Below are 17,165 nucleotides of genomic sequence, written 5' to 3'. Positions count from 1 at the left end.
TCCTCAAGCATCTCCGATGAGCATCTGTTGATTCAGTAAAGTCACAGGCCTCACATTTGAGAGCTCTCACCTTTAATATATACAGAATTTCCCTAGTAACAAACTGTTGTTCTGGGATGTGATTATTAGTCATGATTGATAGTAAAGCTTTTGTTGTATGTCTGCATGTCGCTGTTACTGTTGTGAAGTTGTATTCCTCATATTAGACTAAGATATAGTAAATTAAATACGATGCGGTACCAGTAGGAAAATACAGACAGCTGCCTACTGTTTGCACAAGGAAAACATAAAGCATTTTCCTCTTTGAAAACTTTAAATTAGATTTTCTTTTCTTCTCTTGGATTAAATACATTTCTATATTATATAAGTTAAAATGAGTACTGAACACAGTTTTTTATGCTATATATGCTGATTAGACAGTAGAGATGCTTGATGTCCCTTAATGCTTAATAATTGGTACTTACTTCACCCTAAGGTTGACTAAGATACGTTTTCATTTGTGCTGTATATTGTAGCAGATTTATTTACATAATGTATCTTATTTTCTTTTTATTGAAATTGAATAAAAGGTATTTGTTATTGTCTATTTTTCTTGAAAAGTGAAATCCTTGCACTATAAAAATGGATAAAGTGATGAGGCACTCTGCGTGTACATGAAGTAGAACTTTGAGCGCATCATTTCCTGCCAGTTTTACACAGGAATAACTTATGGAGGCTATGTTTGAGGTAAACCTGCGGTTTTTAATGCCTGTTCTCAAATTTCCAACCAGCTGAATTACTTTAGTGTGCACTTGCAATTGAAAGACTTGTCTACAGTTATTTTTAACTACCTACAGCGTGTATTTAACTGCTTCACTAGTTTTAGTTGCATACTGCATACTGTTCTTACACACACAAGCACACACAGAGGGATACTGTATGTTGGGTCACCTGCCTACATTGGTAGTTGGCAACAGAGAGATGGTTGGCACCACCGTATAATGTCATACCCAAACACAAAGCCTGACAAAGGCACCCAAGCGTGGAACCGACAAAAGTCCTTTTGTCCTGGCCCCTGGCTCCCTTACAAGAATCTATCAATATTTCAGCAGCCATCAAACCAGATACATGGAATTATTTGCACTGAAGCTGGACATGAAAGCAAAACCACATTGATTTGTCCTGATCAGGTCCCTGTCAGGTCTTTTCTAAAGGTTTGGCTTCTGTCAGGTGTTCTAAAAGTTTGGTCCCTGAGAAAATATTCGTTTATAGGATGCTGCCCTCCTGTGAATCTTTTCAGTACTGTAAGAGTATGGATCACTGGTTCCTGGCGAAAATTAATCTACAATGTGAATGCCTTCTATAGAACATTCTCTGTAAGAAACAGAGCTCAAATTACTCAAATATTTACAACTTCCATTGATTATTGATTGTTTATTGTTTCATAATCAATTAGTATTGCCTTACCATCCTCATCTTAAGGGGACATTATTTAAATGTAATTAAATAACCATTGCTGTTTTACACATTGAGGAATGAATACATCATTTAGAATACAATTATGTTTTTTTGAAGTCTTACCACCTGGCAAAGGGTGGCCAGATATTCAGTGTCAATTTACCAAAAAGCAAACATCAAAGGTGAAGGTAGAACAGCCCAAAAACAAGCACAGCTCGTTCAGCCTGAAACCTGAGCCCTGAGGGAGCCTCTCGCCAGGGTCGGATTCCCTGCTCCCTGCTGAGAGGTGTTAAATAATTCTGGAATATATCAGCACTCTCACTCTTCCCAGCTGGTCAGGAGGAGGCACACATCACACTCATAGTGGCTCTGTCCGTCTGTCCGTCCATCTGTCCGTCACTAGGTTGCTGTCTTCATCTACTACCGCTCCTCAGAGTGAACCAGGGGACGATGTCCCTCGACCCTTGATAGCCTCGGAGGGGACGGTCACCCCCTCTGTCCCTGCCACCGCCCTCATATGACACATCCATCCCGTCTCGGCCTCTCTGCCGTTGAAAAGAAGTAGGAGCACTCCATTAATTTGGACGATGAGGAGGACACAAAACAGGTAACGGAGAAGGTGTCATTAAACTTTGATGGCCATCTGCTTGGAATTCTCCGAGACGATGGTATCTGGAGAGAGTCATAGAGAAGAGGATCATGTAAAGACCACAACGGCACTGTCTTGTCAGTTTCTTGGGAGGAGCAGATAAAACATAGTCCTGGGAGAATGGTAAATAATCATCTAGTATCTTATTTACAAAGTGAACATTTGTGTGCATGCAAATCAGTTTCAGTTATCCAAGGACAGTGATTAAGCTGGTAAATGTGGCAACTCTTGTGAGGACTTGATTCATGTCTTATCTTTTTCCCACCTGTGCTTTCTACTGTATATAGTCACTGTAATGATAGATCTACGTTGCTTCAGGACCTCCTATAGGAGGTATACCATCTACCTCCACATGCAGTAGAACATCTTAACCAAACAGCTGTTGTTTGTCTTAAATTGCTTTGTTGTATTCTCTCCTCCACTCCACCTCCTCCTCCCTTATCTCTCGTTCGCAGTGAGCCATGCCTTGGTGTCTCTGTGGTCTCCTACTGGTTCTCTGTGTATCTCCTCTAGCCTGCCTGGTGAGCTCCCCCTGTCCGCCTGGCTGCTGCTGCCACCCCCCAGGCCTGCTGGTTCTCTGTGAGTCCCTGGGCCTGAGGTCCCTTCCCCGCTCCGTCCCTCTCGGCACCTCCGTCCTCTCCGTGGCCCGGAACCGTCTCTGCAACGTCGACCACCTCCTCCGGCCCTTCTCCGGTCTGCAGGAGCTCAGCCTGAGCCACAACCAGCTGGCGCGCTTCCCCCGCGGCCTGCCCCCCAGCCTGGAGAGCCTGCAGCTGCAGGAGAACCGCATCACCTACATCACCTCCGGGGCGCTGGCGCAGCTGGGCAACCTCACCCGCCTGGACCTGGAGGACAACCGCATCCGGGCCATCCAGCAGGGGGCGCTGCTGGGCCTGGGGAGGCTGCAGGTGCTCTCCTTGAAGGGGAACCAGCTCACTAGCCTGCCCCTGCAGCTCCCCCCCTCCCTCACACACCTGGACTTGTCGGCTAACTGCATCTCTGCGCTGGATCTCCCCTCTCTGGCAGCGCTGGTCAACCTGCAGGTGCTGAAGATCAACAGTAACTGCCTGCGCTCGGTGCCAGAAAGCGCCTTCGACGGCCTGCCACGCCTCCGCTCCGTGGCGCTGGCCGACAACCTGTGGGTGTGCGAGTGTGACATCCTGTACTTGTATCGCTGGCTACTGAGCGGTAGGCTGAAGATGGCGACGGACCTGGTGTGCACTGAGCCGCAGCATCTTGCACACCGCCTGCTCCTGAACCTATCTGTCATGGCTATCTGTCCGCGGGTCCTGAAACCCGACGAGAAAGCTCCTCGCCTTGGCTTCAGCGCTAGGCCTGATACCTCCACAGTGGGGACTACAATGCCTGGTTTCCAGGACGTTGAGGGAACATTTACAACAGTGGAGAGCCCCATACAAGAACAGGGCCCACGAGAAGCTCCTGTGTCTAGAATCCTGTCCAACCACTACACTTTAGAAGTGCTAAGCTATGAAGAATGTTTGGCTCTGAATTCAACACCATCAGCACATCCACCTCCAGACATACCCATTACCTCTTTATCTAATGAGAAGCCAAGATGCTTGGAAAATTCTACAAGCCGATACGCTCCAAGTAACTCAACCTCATTAGAGGTGCTTCTCATCAGCAAGGCGGGCTCCTTGCCAGTGCCCACCCCCAGACCCCTCACTCTGCAGGGCTCCTCAGTGGTCATAGCCCTGCTGGCTGTGTTATGTGTACTGGTGGCGCTCCTCATGTTGGCAGTGTTGCTCGTACTGAAAAAGATGCTACTGCATCATCAGAGAGTGGCTCCACTTCAGCAATCTTAACAATAAACAAAAAAAAAAGAATCTCCTTTATGTTATTTCTGGTCTGGAGAACTAAATAACCACTGATGTCTAATCAGACGAATGAGACAAGGAAGACACTTAATAACATTTGCATTATTTTATTCCATTCCACACCAACACACTGTAGGTCAATTACTGAAATGTAACCGTACATCATATATAGTTGTGAGTCTTCCCACAGGGACCATTCAGTTTATATCAACAGTAAGCCAACAAAATATGTGAATGCCAAAAACATTTGCATGACAAATTAATAAGCATACAAGTCCTATTAATAACCAGTACCCATAAATGAGTTTGATGGGGTTGAATGAATTTCCTAGCAGTCGGAGATACTGGTAGTTTATTCCATTTGACGAAGATTGTCATTCTACACTAATATTCAAAATGAAGATTATATTAGATAAATATCAACACTTCAGCAGTTTTATTAGCCACAAAAATCAGCCACGAGTTGTATTTATTACCTACAGTGCAGAAAGAAAGAGCCACCATTGAGCTTCGACGCGTGACAAGACAGGCAGGGATTCTACTTGCTGACTTTGGCTGCCGCCTCACTGCCGTCCTTCTGCTTGAGTCTGTAGTCTTTCAGCGCCGCCTTGATTGCATCCTCTGCCAGCACTATAGGAAATAAACAGGGCACCGTTAGATCAGTACAAATATGTTTGTAGTTAAACAGGCTTTGGCATTTAACTCCCTATCTTGAAAACTTTTTTTTTTATCAGCTGCAATAAACCCAGCCTTTCCTGCTGCATGTTTGACTGACTGCACTTACTGGAGCAATGCAACTTGACAGGTGGAAGGCAGAGTTCTTTGGCAATATCGACGTTCTTGATCTTCTGAGCCTCATCAATCTGCATAGAAGCATTAGGAACAGAAAGAGTATTATTGAATGCCCAACATGCATACATTATACAGTGTATCTTGAATTAGAGCTGTTCAACTTACAGATCTACCCTTCATCCACTCTGTTGCTAGAGAACTGGAAGCGATGGCTGAGCCGCAGCCAAAAGTCTTGAATCTCGCATCGACTATCTTTCCCTTATCATCCACCTCAATCTGTAGACAGTTGAGACATGCATCATTATTCCAGCGTAGCCTAAACGAGAAGCAGGAAGATCTTTTCATAACACTCAAGCAAAGGAGTTTGGGAATAAAACGGATTGTTGATCTGACAGACCTGGAGTTTCATCACATCACCACATGCAGGCGCACCCACTAATCCTGTTCCCACGTTCTTGGCATTCTTGTCCAGTGAGCCCACATTTCTGGGATTCTCATAGTGGTCCACCACCTTCAGAGGAACATTTACATTACATTACAGTCATTTAGCAGACGCTTTTATCCAAAGCGACTAACAATAATTGCATTTAACGTAGGAAGAGCCAATGTACTACTACTTGCCAGAACTCACAAGTGCATCTTCTTTCTAAAACAAGTGACTAAGAGCAAAATCTAGTGCTGAAGGCAAAGTGCAAGAATCACAATCTAAAGTACAGTGCAATATAATATAATATACAATATAATACAATAAGTGCTTAGGTGGGAGGATTGTTGTAGTACTTCTTGAAGAGATGAGTTTTGAGCCAACATGAGGTTGAGACTTAACGTTAGATGCTCTGGGGTGTTTTGCATGTGAATGCCCTGCAAGGCGTGAAGGTCACGGGACACTGGGACATCAAGTAGCTAATGGCTAGCCGCTACCTATACTATATGAAGTAATGTGTTGTAGCAGATGTTACGTGTCACTTGCTTCAAGCTAACCAACTTAGCTTAAAGTTACTGATTGGTTGCTAGTGCGAGTTGCTTTAGCCACCCAGCTAGCACTAGCTAGCTAAGGCCCTACGCAGGTTACTAATACAGTCAGGCAGATAGCAATTGTGAGATGCAGTGATGTTATTATTACCTTTTTGTGATAAGGACATAAAAGCTTGATCTCTGGAGTGAATAACCTTCTACCGATCAACATCACGGGAGAGGCACACTTCTGCACGGTTACCATTGCCATGTTGTTGTTTGGCTAGAAAAGAAAATCGTCGATTGAAAACAGCGCAGCAACTATGAGTCTACGTACCTACCGCCCCCTAGTGGAAGGTCATTGCCACTAACTACAAGAATTCAGAGAAAAACATTTATTTGTGCGGAATAACATGCACATATATGCCCAATATGCCGTTTGTAATTGTCACAAATCACTAATGTTGATTCATTCAATATGTATACATCATTAATTCGCTTTAGACATTTTAATGACTACGCTCCAGGTTCAGGCTCCACCTTTGGCACGTCTGTACTCTGTTGCTAGGCAGAGTAGACCATTCGCTCCACTTCCAACATGGCAGCAACAGGGGACGGAGAACAAACGCAGTTGCAGGAGATGGAGGAAGATGCGAGAATGGAAAGAGAAATGGAGTCGGATGAAGAGGAGGGCATGGGGATCGAGAATTCAGACGAAGACGAGGACGATTCATCAGAGGACGAGAAAGAGAATGAAGCTGAAATCCAGCGTTTGGAAGAGCAGGTAAGGTTACTCTACCGTGAGCTAGCTGCTAGCTAGCTAGTGGGTCTGAATGAATGGAGACGGCTAACGTTAGATCAGAGCTAGCAGCAGCTAGTAGTCCGCTAGCAGCAAACTACTATAACAATACATCCCCGTTAACCTGGACACTCAGATTACAGTTAAAGTTTTCCTATTATCCTAACGAGCTCATTGACTGCACAACACATCAGCTAGCTATCCAGCTAACGTTAGCTATTATCAATGAATGGCTTATTATGCAACTGTACAAGCTAATTTAGCTAAATTGTCAGATTATTACTGTATTATTCCCGTCTGGCTTGCTGGATGTTGACTATTGTATCAGCTACAGTCAACTTGAGTTGATAGCTAACTATACAGCTGCATTGATCGGCCAGCTAGGTAGTTGGAACTAGAAGGAAGTGAAGTTTGATCCCCAACGTGGTTTGATCCCCAACGTGGTTGGAGTGGGCAGTTAGCAAGCTAGTAGGCAAGCTACCCCCAGTCAAGACACTGCATTCATTGTGCCTATGTATTCCAGATGACTAAATTCCCCTGAGCCTAATGCATTTGATCCCATTTGTTTTCTGGTGCCGGTGACCTGATGTTTTTTGTACTCTACCAATGATTGAGTGCCCCCTCTAATGGTGTTTTATATGTTGAACCTCTGTGAAATCCTTACAGTTTCTGTGCCTTGTGACTTTCAGCTGTCCATCAATGCTTTTGACTACAATTGTCATGTGGACCTCATCAAACTGCTAAGGCAGGAGGGTGAGCTACTCCGGGTGCGCAGGGCGAGGCAGAAGATGAGCGAGCTCTTCCCACTCACAGAGGGTGGGTGTCTGGTCTGCTGTTTTTTTTTTGTGTTGCTGGCGTCATTCTTTGCATCTCACTTTTCTTTATCCATTTGTCAGCTGCATATTGATTATTCAGGGATATGTAGGTGTAGTATCACTCTTGGCGTGAGTTTAGAATAGGCTGTTTTTGATGTGCTGCATGTGAAGCTAAGACGTCTTCTCCTGCAGAGATCTGGCTAGACTGGCTGAAGGACGAGATCCGCCTCACAGAGGAGGAGCCCAACCGGGAGAAGGTTTACGAGCTCTTTGAGAAGGCTGTGAAAGATTATATCTGTGAGTCCCCCCCCCCACAGTCTTAATCAGGTCCCCCAGACTATTATGATTCTTTAAATGGTATTTCTGTGGTTATAACACTGTCGTTTCTGCGCACAGGCCCTGAAATCTGGCTGGAGTACGCCCAGTATTCTATTGGGGGCATGGGATCACCTGCTGGGCTGGAGACGGTGCGGTCCATCTTTGAGAGAGCCCTTACAGCCGTGGGGCTTCACATGACCAAGGGATCCACTGTTTGGGAGGCCTTCAGGGAATTTGAGAACGTCATACTATCCACAGTCCAGGTATGACCCCCACCCCCATGTATTTTTACCACCTAAAGAGGCACACACACTCTCTAATCACACACACACTCTCTCATCACACACACACTCTCTCACACCACCCTCAATCTGTTTGTGATGTTCCGTTTTGATGCATGGTGTTTATGTGCAGCCCTGAGCTGATGTGGTTCCATAGCAAGAACAAAAATGCACTGTAGAAACTCAATGTGATGTTACACGAACAAGACGTTGACATTCATCTATTGGCATTTTGCTAACCGTTCTCTCTCTCTCTCCCTCTCTCTCTCTCTCTCTCCCCCCCTGCTCTCTGCTCAGCCTCCCCCTGGCAGCGTTCCCACTCGTGAGCAGCAGGAGCTGCTGAACGCTCAGCTCGAGCGCATCCACACACTGTTTCGCCGCCAGCTGGCCATCCCCTTAATGGGTACGGCCCCCCAGTATCTCTACACTGGGTGGTGGGTGGGGGGGAGTTTATCTGCATGAAATAGGATAATATCCCGGGAGCCCACCGTGTTGCACTTGTGGTGTGTGTGTGTGTGTGTGTGTGTGTGTGTGTGTGTGTGTGTGTGTGTGTGTGTGTGTGTGTGTGTGTGTGTGTGTGTGTGTGTGTGTGTGTGGGGGGGGGTTCATATGAAAAGTAATATGGTTGGTTAGTGCATCGTTAAGAGAGTAGGTTAGCTGCTCTGTATACGGAGTGGCTTTTGAAAGGCTGGACTGGTTTACAAAGAGAGCTGTCTTCCTTACCAGGTGAGGCAGCACTGTCACCCCTCACCAGCCCTCCATCCAAAACGCCTGACTGGCCAAAAGATAGCCAGATGGTCTGGCACTGTCTGCCTGGTCCCCTCTGGTTCGGCTGAAAAGCCACTAGAGGAATTTCTGGAACGGCTAAGCCCCTCCAGTCCCTCAGTAACTTGTGCCAGTGCTCTGGGTATAATCCCCCCTTATCTGGAGCCAGTCAGTCACTCGGTTCTGTTCTCCCCCAAGACCATGGCACAGAGAAGAAAGAACGGGATGTAAGTAATGTTAATGTTAGACTGATAGACTAAAGAAAAGCTTGAAAAACTCCAAAGGCGGACTACACCTTGATAATGTGAATTGTTTGATCACGCTTCTCCTCACGGGTACACTTTGAGAAACCTCACAGAGTCAGTGGGTGTCCTGTGCATTACGGGGTTGACTGAGAGAACTGTGCGTGTTGCAGAGATGGACGCCACTTACGCCGAGTATGAGGAGTGGTCGGACCAGGGGGTGTCAGAAACAATCACTCAGCAGTACAAGAGAGCCCTGAAGCACATGGAGAAGAGCAAACCTTACGAGGCAACTCTGGTACAGTCAACGCTTGTTTCTTAATAAAGACATTCATGACAAAGCAACCATCTTAACATTCATGACAAAGAAACCATCTGACTTTTTTTTTAACTGTTTTTTAAACATATTTTATGATCTTTATTTATTTTATTTTTTTTGTACAGCGCTTTGGGTTATTATTATTATTATTATTAACGTTGTGTGGACGGAGTAAGGCAAAGGGTTGACTTTTAATTATGTGTTCAAAAAAGCGTTTCCCACCCTACCCTACGCTGTGCAAGGTCCGTTTAATTGATGAATATGCCGTCGTCTGTGCTGCAGCTGGCTGCCGAGCCGCCCAAGCTGGCGGAGTACCAGACCTACATCGACTACGAGCTGAAGGAGGGTGACCCGGCGCGGATCCAGATCATCTTTGAGCGCGCGCTGGCAGAGAACTGCCTGGTGCCGGACATGTGGGCCAAGTACACCACGTACCTAGTGAGTGTGTTATCTCCCCCCACTCCCCCCCCCTCGTGTTGCACTGTGCTAATTTTAATCACTTGCAGCCGGCGATCTCCCCAGCAGTGCCTGAAATGTATTCATGGGCTTGTTAATTGTGTTAATGGGATGGTAATGACATGCTGAGATTGCAAACACCAGCCCGAGAAAGCAAGCAGTATTCCATCAGAGCAGGGGCATTTCACCAGTCTGATGGAAACCAATAGTTGTTTTTTTCTGTGTAAATCAAATGGCGCCTTGCATTTAATCCATTAGGCTCAATTTCAGAATGTCATTTTGGGAGCAGCTTGTGTTTCACCCAGAGCTACAGGCAACCAGCAGGCCTGCTGTTCTTAACATCCTATTTCATGAATGTGTGTTGTGATTAAAGCCAAACCCCTGCGTCTGCGCAGGGAGGTGGTTAAGTTGAGGATTTCCTAGAATTGCAACAATTCCACTCCAGAGTGCTAGCCGACCACCTCACAGTCAAATCAAATCAAAGCTTTATTTGTGTAGCGCATTTCATACCCAGAGGCAACACAATGCGCTTTACAGAGAACAAGGGAACACAGTGTCACCCAGACCTCACAGTGTCACCCAGACCTCAGTGTCACCCAGACCTCAGTGTCACCCAGACCTTACAGTGTCACCCAGACCTTACAGTGTCACCCAGACCTTACAGTGTCACCCAGACCTCTGTGTCACCCAGACCTCTGTGTCACCCAGACCTCAGTGTCACCCAGACCTCAGTGTCACCCAGACCTCACAGTGTCACCCAGAGGTTTTTAGGACATTCTGATGTCTGATGGCATTTAATAATAAAGGCCTTCTAAAATGTCCTATACGATCTACTAACTTCCTCCAATTTCAGATTAGGACAATGGGATTTAATAGAATTGCTACCAACACGAGTCAGTTTTTGATCACCTAAACTACTTAATTTGATCGTGATCACCTAAACTACTTAATTCACACATTGTGTCGATTAAATATTAAGACTCACTGCGTGGATTGCATTACTGATAAGTTTCCTCTCGATGTCAGGACCGTCAGCTGAAGTTCAAAGACTTGGTTTTGTCGTCTCACGACCGTGCGGTCAGGAACTGCCCCTGGACCATGGGTCTGTGGAAGACCTACCTGCTGGCCCTGGAGAGACATGGAGCAGACCACCCCACGGTCTCAGGTAACCGCTGGACCCTGAACATGTTGATGTGATGCAAACACATTTCCAGTAACGCTGAACTCCATGCTGATTGTCTTGGACTGTGAGTTTCTGCAGATTTATGAAAGACTGTCTTTGTTTCTACCTTCACAGATGTTTTTGAAAAGGCACTGAATGCTGGTTTCATCCAAGCAACAGACTATGTGGATATCTGGCAAGCGTACCTGGATTACCTGAGGAGACGCGTGGATTTCAGCAAAGGTGAAGGCACGTTGACGATGCACAATGAAATAAATAGAATATTCCTTTGGTTCGGGAGAGAGTGTATATATGCTTCGAAGTCCTAGGCCTCTACTGATGTTGTGATTTTCCCCTGCAGAGTCCAGCAGAGAGTTGGAAGAGCTGAGGTCAGCCTTCACCCGTTCTCTGGACTACCTGAAACAGGACGTGGAGGAGAGTAAGTTTACCTGCAGACTTCATACAGCTGGACTGGATTCCCTTGTGTGGGTCGACTCACCACCTCTGTGTCCGGTTCCTTTTCAGGATTCAGTGAAAGCGGGGACCCTTCTTGTACCATCATGCAGGTCTGGGCGAGGATAGAGGTAACGGTCGTTGTGAATTGTGGGAAATGTGGGTTGTGGGAAATGTGTTGTGAATATCGTCGAAAAATCACACGTTATATCAGGAGAATATACACCCCGAATTATGTTTGATTTTTATATATCTCATGTTTTTTTATATACTTGTTGTGTGTTGCCAAGTCAATCGTGATTCCAGTCCTCAATTGTTTTCTCCCTGACCAGGCCCTGCATTGCAAGAACATGCAGAAGGCCAGAGAACTGTGGGACAGCATCATGACACGAGGGAACGCCAAGTTCGCCAACATGTGGCTGGAGTACTACAACCTGGAGAGGTTGGTGCATTTGTGCAGCTGGTGATTTGACGGCGAGGGGGGGAGAGTGAGGTTAATTGCTATCCACGCGGTGTATCCTGACGGCTTGTCTCTCTGCAGGTCGTATGGAGACGCCCTCCACTGTAGGAAAGCCCTCCACAGGGCGGTCCAGTGCACCTCAGACTACCCAGAACACGTGTGTGAGGTCCTGCTCACCTTTGAGAGAGTTGAGGGTGAGTCGAAGAGTCGCAGGTTTTGAAAATCGATTCATGAATCCCAGAATCGATCTTTTACTTAATGAATGAATGAATGAATAAATGAAGGAATGAATACTTCATTAATTCATTCAATGATTCATTCATTCATTTTTGGAAATCAGTATCGATACCCAGCCCTAGTATTGATGTGTTGCATAACTTGGCAGTCATGTAATTAAGGTTACAGCAAAAAAAAAAAAAAAAAGGTTTTAGTAACACTAACTGAATCGATATTGAATCGTATTGAATCGTGATAATCGATTCTGAACCTTGTGAATCGGAATCGAATCGATTCTTGAAATTCGAATCGATACCCAGCCCTAGTAATTGCTGAAGCGTGGAATTGTCTCTCGTAATCGGATAGTTTTTTGTTTTTTTAAGGATTTCTAGTCCCAGCTTTGTGTCCCAGCTCCTCATGTGTGCTCATTCACCTCCAGGCTCTCTGGAGGACTGGGACGCAGCGGTACTGAAGACAGAGACTCGGCTGAACAAGGTGAACGAGCAGAGGGCCAAGGTGAGCGCCGTCGTCAGAACACGGCACCGCGCCGCTCTCTGCTATGCCGTGGCTGCTCCGTGTCCTAACCCCGTCCTCTCATAGATGGCAGGTAAAGAGGCCACGCTGGTCCGACAGGAGGAGGAGAAGACCGAGCAGCGCCGGAGAGCCAAGGCAGAGAAGAAGGCCCAGAAGAAGAGCCAGAAATCCGGCCGGCCGGGGGAGAAGAGGAAGGCTGAGGAGGACTTCCAGGACGAGTGGGGAGATGAGTCAGGTAAGGAGAGGTAACGAGAACACAGTTCTGGAAAGGAACTGCTGCTTTGTGTGTCCTGGTAAAAAAAAAGAGGACTTGTATCAAACAAAATAACACAAGGAGGTGAATAGAAGACACCCATGTGCTTGTTTACTAGGGCTGGCCCGAGTTATTTGAGTATTCCACTATTCGTTTGGTAGGTTGGTATTCAGAGCTCAATTCAGTATTCGGAGCGGATTTCATGCTTGTGTTTTTCTCCCTCAAAACACACACTGCGGGTCTCTGGTTAGGGCTGTCAACGTAAGCATTTTCTCCTCTCTCTCTCCTTCGCTCCTGTGCTGCCGCACGCACACACACACATACACATACATACACACACACACACACATACATAGACACACACATACACACACACATACACACACACACACACATACATACACACAAATGCACGCGTGTGTGTGGCAGCACAGGGGCAGAGGAGAGAAATGCTTCTTAAATTCACAGCCGTAACCCAGCTACTAGCTTGTTATTAGTTTCCCTTTGTAAACGCGACACAAGCACGTTAGTGAGGTGAGATTTGGAGCAAGAAAACTGGATGATGTAGCCTACGTTTGGTAGCAAACAGACAAAATGGTTTTAAGCCATTTCCAGTTTTGATTCATTTTGGTAGCCTACTATCAGCCTCTAGTTTATCGTGGTACAAAATAGATTTTTATAAAACCCAATTGGAAGTGGTTTCAAGAGTTGAAGAGAATGTAGCCAGAATGTGACTATGCAATGCTGCCCCCTAGGGGTTAAGAATGAATAGTATTCAGTATTCGTTCGTTCGCGCCAAAGAAAAATGGCATTTGCCCTATTATTACCGTTCCTCTTCTTTGTGACAGAGCGAGCTCCCAAGAAGCACCGAGGAGCGGGCGACCCCGGTCCCAGCGGGGGAGGCGCTGAGGAGTTCATGGAGACGGAGAGCGGACTGTTTGGGCGCAAAGCCCCCGCCGGCCGCAGGCCCGAACCCGCCGCGGCTAAACGGAGCCACCCGGGGACCGTCGAGGACAAACAGAACAACCAGGAAGACGACCCGGACGATCGCAAGGACAGCTGCAGCGTGTTCGTCAGTAACCTGGCCTACACGCTGGACGAGCCCGAGAAGAGGCTGAGGGAGATCTTTGACCCCTGCGGCCCCATCCAGCAGGTGAGGTTGGTCTTCGCCGGCAACGGCACCTTCAGAGGCTACGGCTACGTGCAGTTCGAGGGCGAGGCGTCGGTCCCCGAGGCCCTGAAACGTGACCGGCAGGCGGTGAAGGGCAGGCCCATGTTCGTGTCACCGTGCGTGGACAAAAGCAAGCACCCCGACTTCAAGGTGAGGAGACCTTTTAAGTGTGTTTGTGTGAGTTAAGGGGCTGGGAGGACTTGGGAGAGTGATTTCGCCCCAGGACGGAAGTGGGCCGTGTGTTACGGTGAGAATAACATACAAAAAGTTACCTCTTTCCATTTGTGTCCCTCTAGATTTTCAGGTATAGTTCAGCTCTAGAGAGACACAAAATCTTTATCTCCGGCCTGCCCTACTCCTGCACTAATGAGCAGCTGGAGGAGCTGTGCAAGGATATCGGCACCATCAAGGACATCCGCCTGGTCACCCATCGCTCGGGCAAACCCAAGGTGAGGCATATGGCAAGGTGGCTCCACCAGATGTTGGGCTCAAAACAGTATCCTAATGATCTTAACCTCTGACCATTCTCAGCTTGTGCGCAAAGAGCTGTGCGAATACTGCATAAAGTCAATTTAGCGGTTCATTTATTCCCAATTTTAATGCAGCCGTAGAACACTTCACTGTGGTGTAAACGCTGCGTTTTGTTTTAATGGTATCCGTCTGTGTAAACAGCCAGATAGATGATTTGAATCACAAACGTAGCAGGCAGCTCTCCTGCTCGTGAACACGGTTAGCCGAGTGCGCGGGGCTCCTGGGAGCCCGGCCGCTTTAATGTCCTGCTGTCGCGCGCCGCCCCTGCAGGGTCTGGCATATGTGGAGTTTGCAGATGAGGCCCAGGCCTCCCAGGCGGTGCTGAAGATGGATGGCATGGTTCTAGAGGATCACAAACTGGCCGTCGCCATCAGCAACCCGCCCAGACGCAACCGAGCCCCGGACGAGCAGCCGGGCTCCAGCCGGCCCCAGGGAGCCATGACGCCCCGCCAGGTCTACGGATCGTAAGTTGGACCTCGGGCCTCGGCACGATCGTATTCGCCAGACCAAATTAAAAATACTTCTGCCGCGTCCCCGTCGACGGCGTTCCCCTCAGTTCTGAGACGCGTGCGGCCTTGACGACAGGTCAGATCTGAGGCAAGTGTACTCGATTGTGATGATTTGCTCGTTTGTTTTCTTTCAGGAGAGGGAGAGGGCGCACGCAGCTGTCGCTGCTCCCTCGGTCCCTGCATCGACAGACTGGACCGGCCGGCAAAGCGGAGAACGGGACTGCAGCTAAACCAGCCAGCGGAGCCATGAACTCCACGGGAGACGTGGGATACGAAGCACAAACCAAGCCCCTGTCCAATTCAGACTTTGCCAGAATTTTCATGACAAAAAAGTGACACTTGGGTTTGAGAGTAATAACTGCCTTTATGTGGAAAGCCATCTTGTGTCCTTACAGAGATGGTTGTAATTTTTCTGTAAGCGGTTTACCTCCCTTTAATCCAGTCCCACCTGGCGGTCAGTTCCTGTGAGAAGGCCTTAATCACCCTGGCTCCTCCCCCTTGACCCTGCACCCGTTCGAACATAGATGACAAATTTCTTTTGAGTAAATGTGATAGAACGTCTGTTTTATTACCAATTTCTGTTAGCTTTTTTGAAAGGCCGAGATATTTTATAAAAAGATGTATCGCATATATATTTGTGTGTAAATATAACTAGGTGTATTCTTTGTTCTTCTGGAGTGCGTGTGAGAAAAAAGGGAGAGTATTTTTTATAAAAACCAAACTTGTGGATTGTGTTTCTTGTATTAAAGGGTATATGCAAGAGCTTGACATTTGAGGTGTAATGTACATGCAGTATCATACTGTAGATGGAGTGTATATAGCGGAACTGTATCTATTACATGAACTAGACCATTTCTCCCCATGCGTGTTCAGGAAAGTTAAGATGTCATTGTACAGATAATAACTCATGTGCCCAACAGGGCAGCTAACATGCAACAATATGTCTCCAGGCCATGAAAGATGAAAGCCTTGCTTCACAGAATATTGTCTGATCTGCAATTGTACAAATAATTTATTTGCAGAAGCCCGTCAGTAAGCTCACTCCTCAGCTATCCAGTGCTTTCACTAGAAAGCATGTTTTATCAAATATAGCTGATTTCATACTATTACTCCAGTACTACGGCCTTTTGTTACTAGCAGAATTATTTTTTAGCAGCAAATTGTTGATTTATGTGCATGCTGACATAAGCCAGAACCCTGTTTTCATCTCCGGGGGGAGGACATCTGCCAATTCAGGAGCAAATGTCTGAAGCTTGATCTGATTTCTCCATTTGTACTGTTTCAATCTTGGCTACAGTGATGAGCAGGCCTGCCTCCCGGGCCATGCGTCAGGTAGGGAGATGAAGAGCCAGGAGGGTCAGAATGGACATGGGGTTGTCATGTCAGCAGTATTATCCAATCCAGTCTTGGTATTTTAGGGGGAAATAATCTATGCATCTGCTTGATTGCAAGAGGTTTCACTGTCGGCTACACATGTCACCTGTAGGAAAAATAACTACCCTTCGTTTTCCCCATGAAACCCCGTTTGCCTTGTAAAGATGGGGATTATTTGTTTTCTACCAGTGATCTGTTCATGTACTGTACTGTATCTTCAACGTTCACACCCGAGTGGTTGGCCATAGTTTTGTAATGCATTTGTATGTTTACCAAACAGAAGGAATATTAGCTATATCTATTGTCGTTCTATCACCACAGTGGCCTAATCTAGATGAAACTACAACTATTGTTTAGAAGTCGCTTTCCATTCTGTCCTATACAAAAGGTGGTGTATGCACATAAGTGTAGTAAGTTCCTAATAATTTTCATGTGGCCAAAAATGTTTTTCATTTTGGTATTTTGTGAAAGCAGAGGTGAAGTAGATGTCTTTTTATTAACAATATTGTCAATGTCACCACTCTCGTATCGGAGAGTACAGATCCGTTTATATAATAGTTTTTTCTCTGATTTCCTGCTTGCTCCAGGTTCTACACTTGTCATTTCGGTATTGTAACAATGTCATCTTGTGGTTTCTTTGCTGTTTTTGGCCTAAAAGCTGTTGAATAAAGCAATTGAAAAATATGTTGATTTCACATGGGAGAAAAACCAGGGTAATAAAATAGTTTATTTTGTAAAATAAATAGTCAATTAAATACAAATGAAAGTGCGTATAGTGTTACGTCAGAGAATGACCCATCTTTTACCTATAAATCAATCGGAATCAAAGTACTCCTG

General features: G+C 46.4%; 2 protein-coding genes across 2 annotated transcripts; one reads left to right on the top strand and one right to left on the bottom strand.

Annotated features, from left to right (window-relative positions):
• Positions 1–4,015: 4,015 nt before the first annotated feature.
• Positions 4,016–5,972, bottom strand: iscua (iron-sulfur cluster assembly enzyme a). The gene is made up of 5 exons (XM_084456750.1): positions 5,840–5,972; positions 5,114–5,227; positions 4,882–4,992; positions 4,709–4,787; positions 4,016–4,554 (listed from the first exon to the last, which is right to left on the bottom strand). Exons 1-5 carry the CDS (start codon positions 5,939–5,941, stop codon positions 4,463–4,465), a joined length of 498 nt encoding a protein of 165 aa, XP_084312876.1. The 5' UTR covers positions 5,942–5,972; the 3' UTR covers positions 4,016–4,462.
• Positions 5,973–6,268: 296 nt separating this feature from the next.
• On the top strand, positions 6,269–15,595 carry sart3 (spliceosome associated factor 3, U4/U6 recycling protein; the record flags this gene model as incomplete). The annotated part of the gene is made up of 19 exons (XM_084456751.1): positions 6,269–6,454; positions 7,159–7,285; positions 7,477–7,581; positions 7,681–7,865; positions 8,181–8,286; positions 9,064–9,188; positions 9,492–9,647; positions 10,692–10,830; positions 10,963–11,070; positions 11,189–11,266; positions 11,353–11,411; positions 11,613–11,722; positions 11,822–11,934; positions 12,396–12,472; positions 12,557–12,725; positions 13,592–14,064; positions 14,211–14,363; positions 14,716–14,909; positions 15,089–15,595. 19 exons carry the CDS (start codon positions 6,269–6,271, stop codon positions 15,288–15,290), a joined length of 2,865 nt encoding a protein of 954 aa, XP_084312877.1. The 3' UTR covers positions 15,291–15,595.
• Positions 15,596–17,165: the final 1,570 nt, after the last annotated feature.

Source organism: Borostomias antarcticus, assembly GCF_949987555.1.
Source record: "Borostomias antarcticus genome assembly, chromosome: 23".
NCBI classification, from domain to species: Eukaryota; Metazoa; Chordata; class Actinopteri; order Stomiiformes; family Stomiidae; genus Borostomias; species Borostomias antarcticus.
This window is presented reverse-complemented; position numbering and strand designations above follow the sequence as displayed.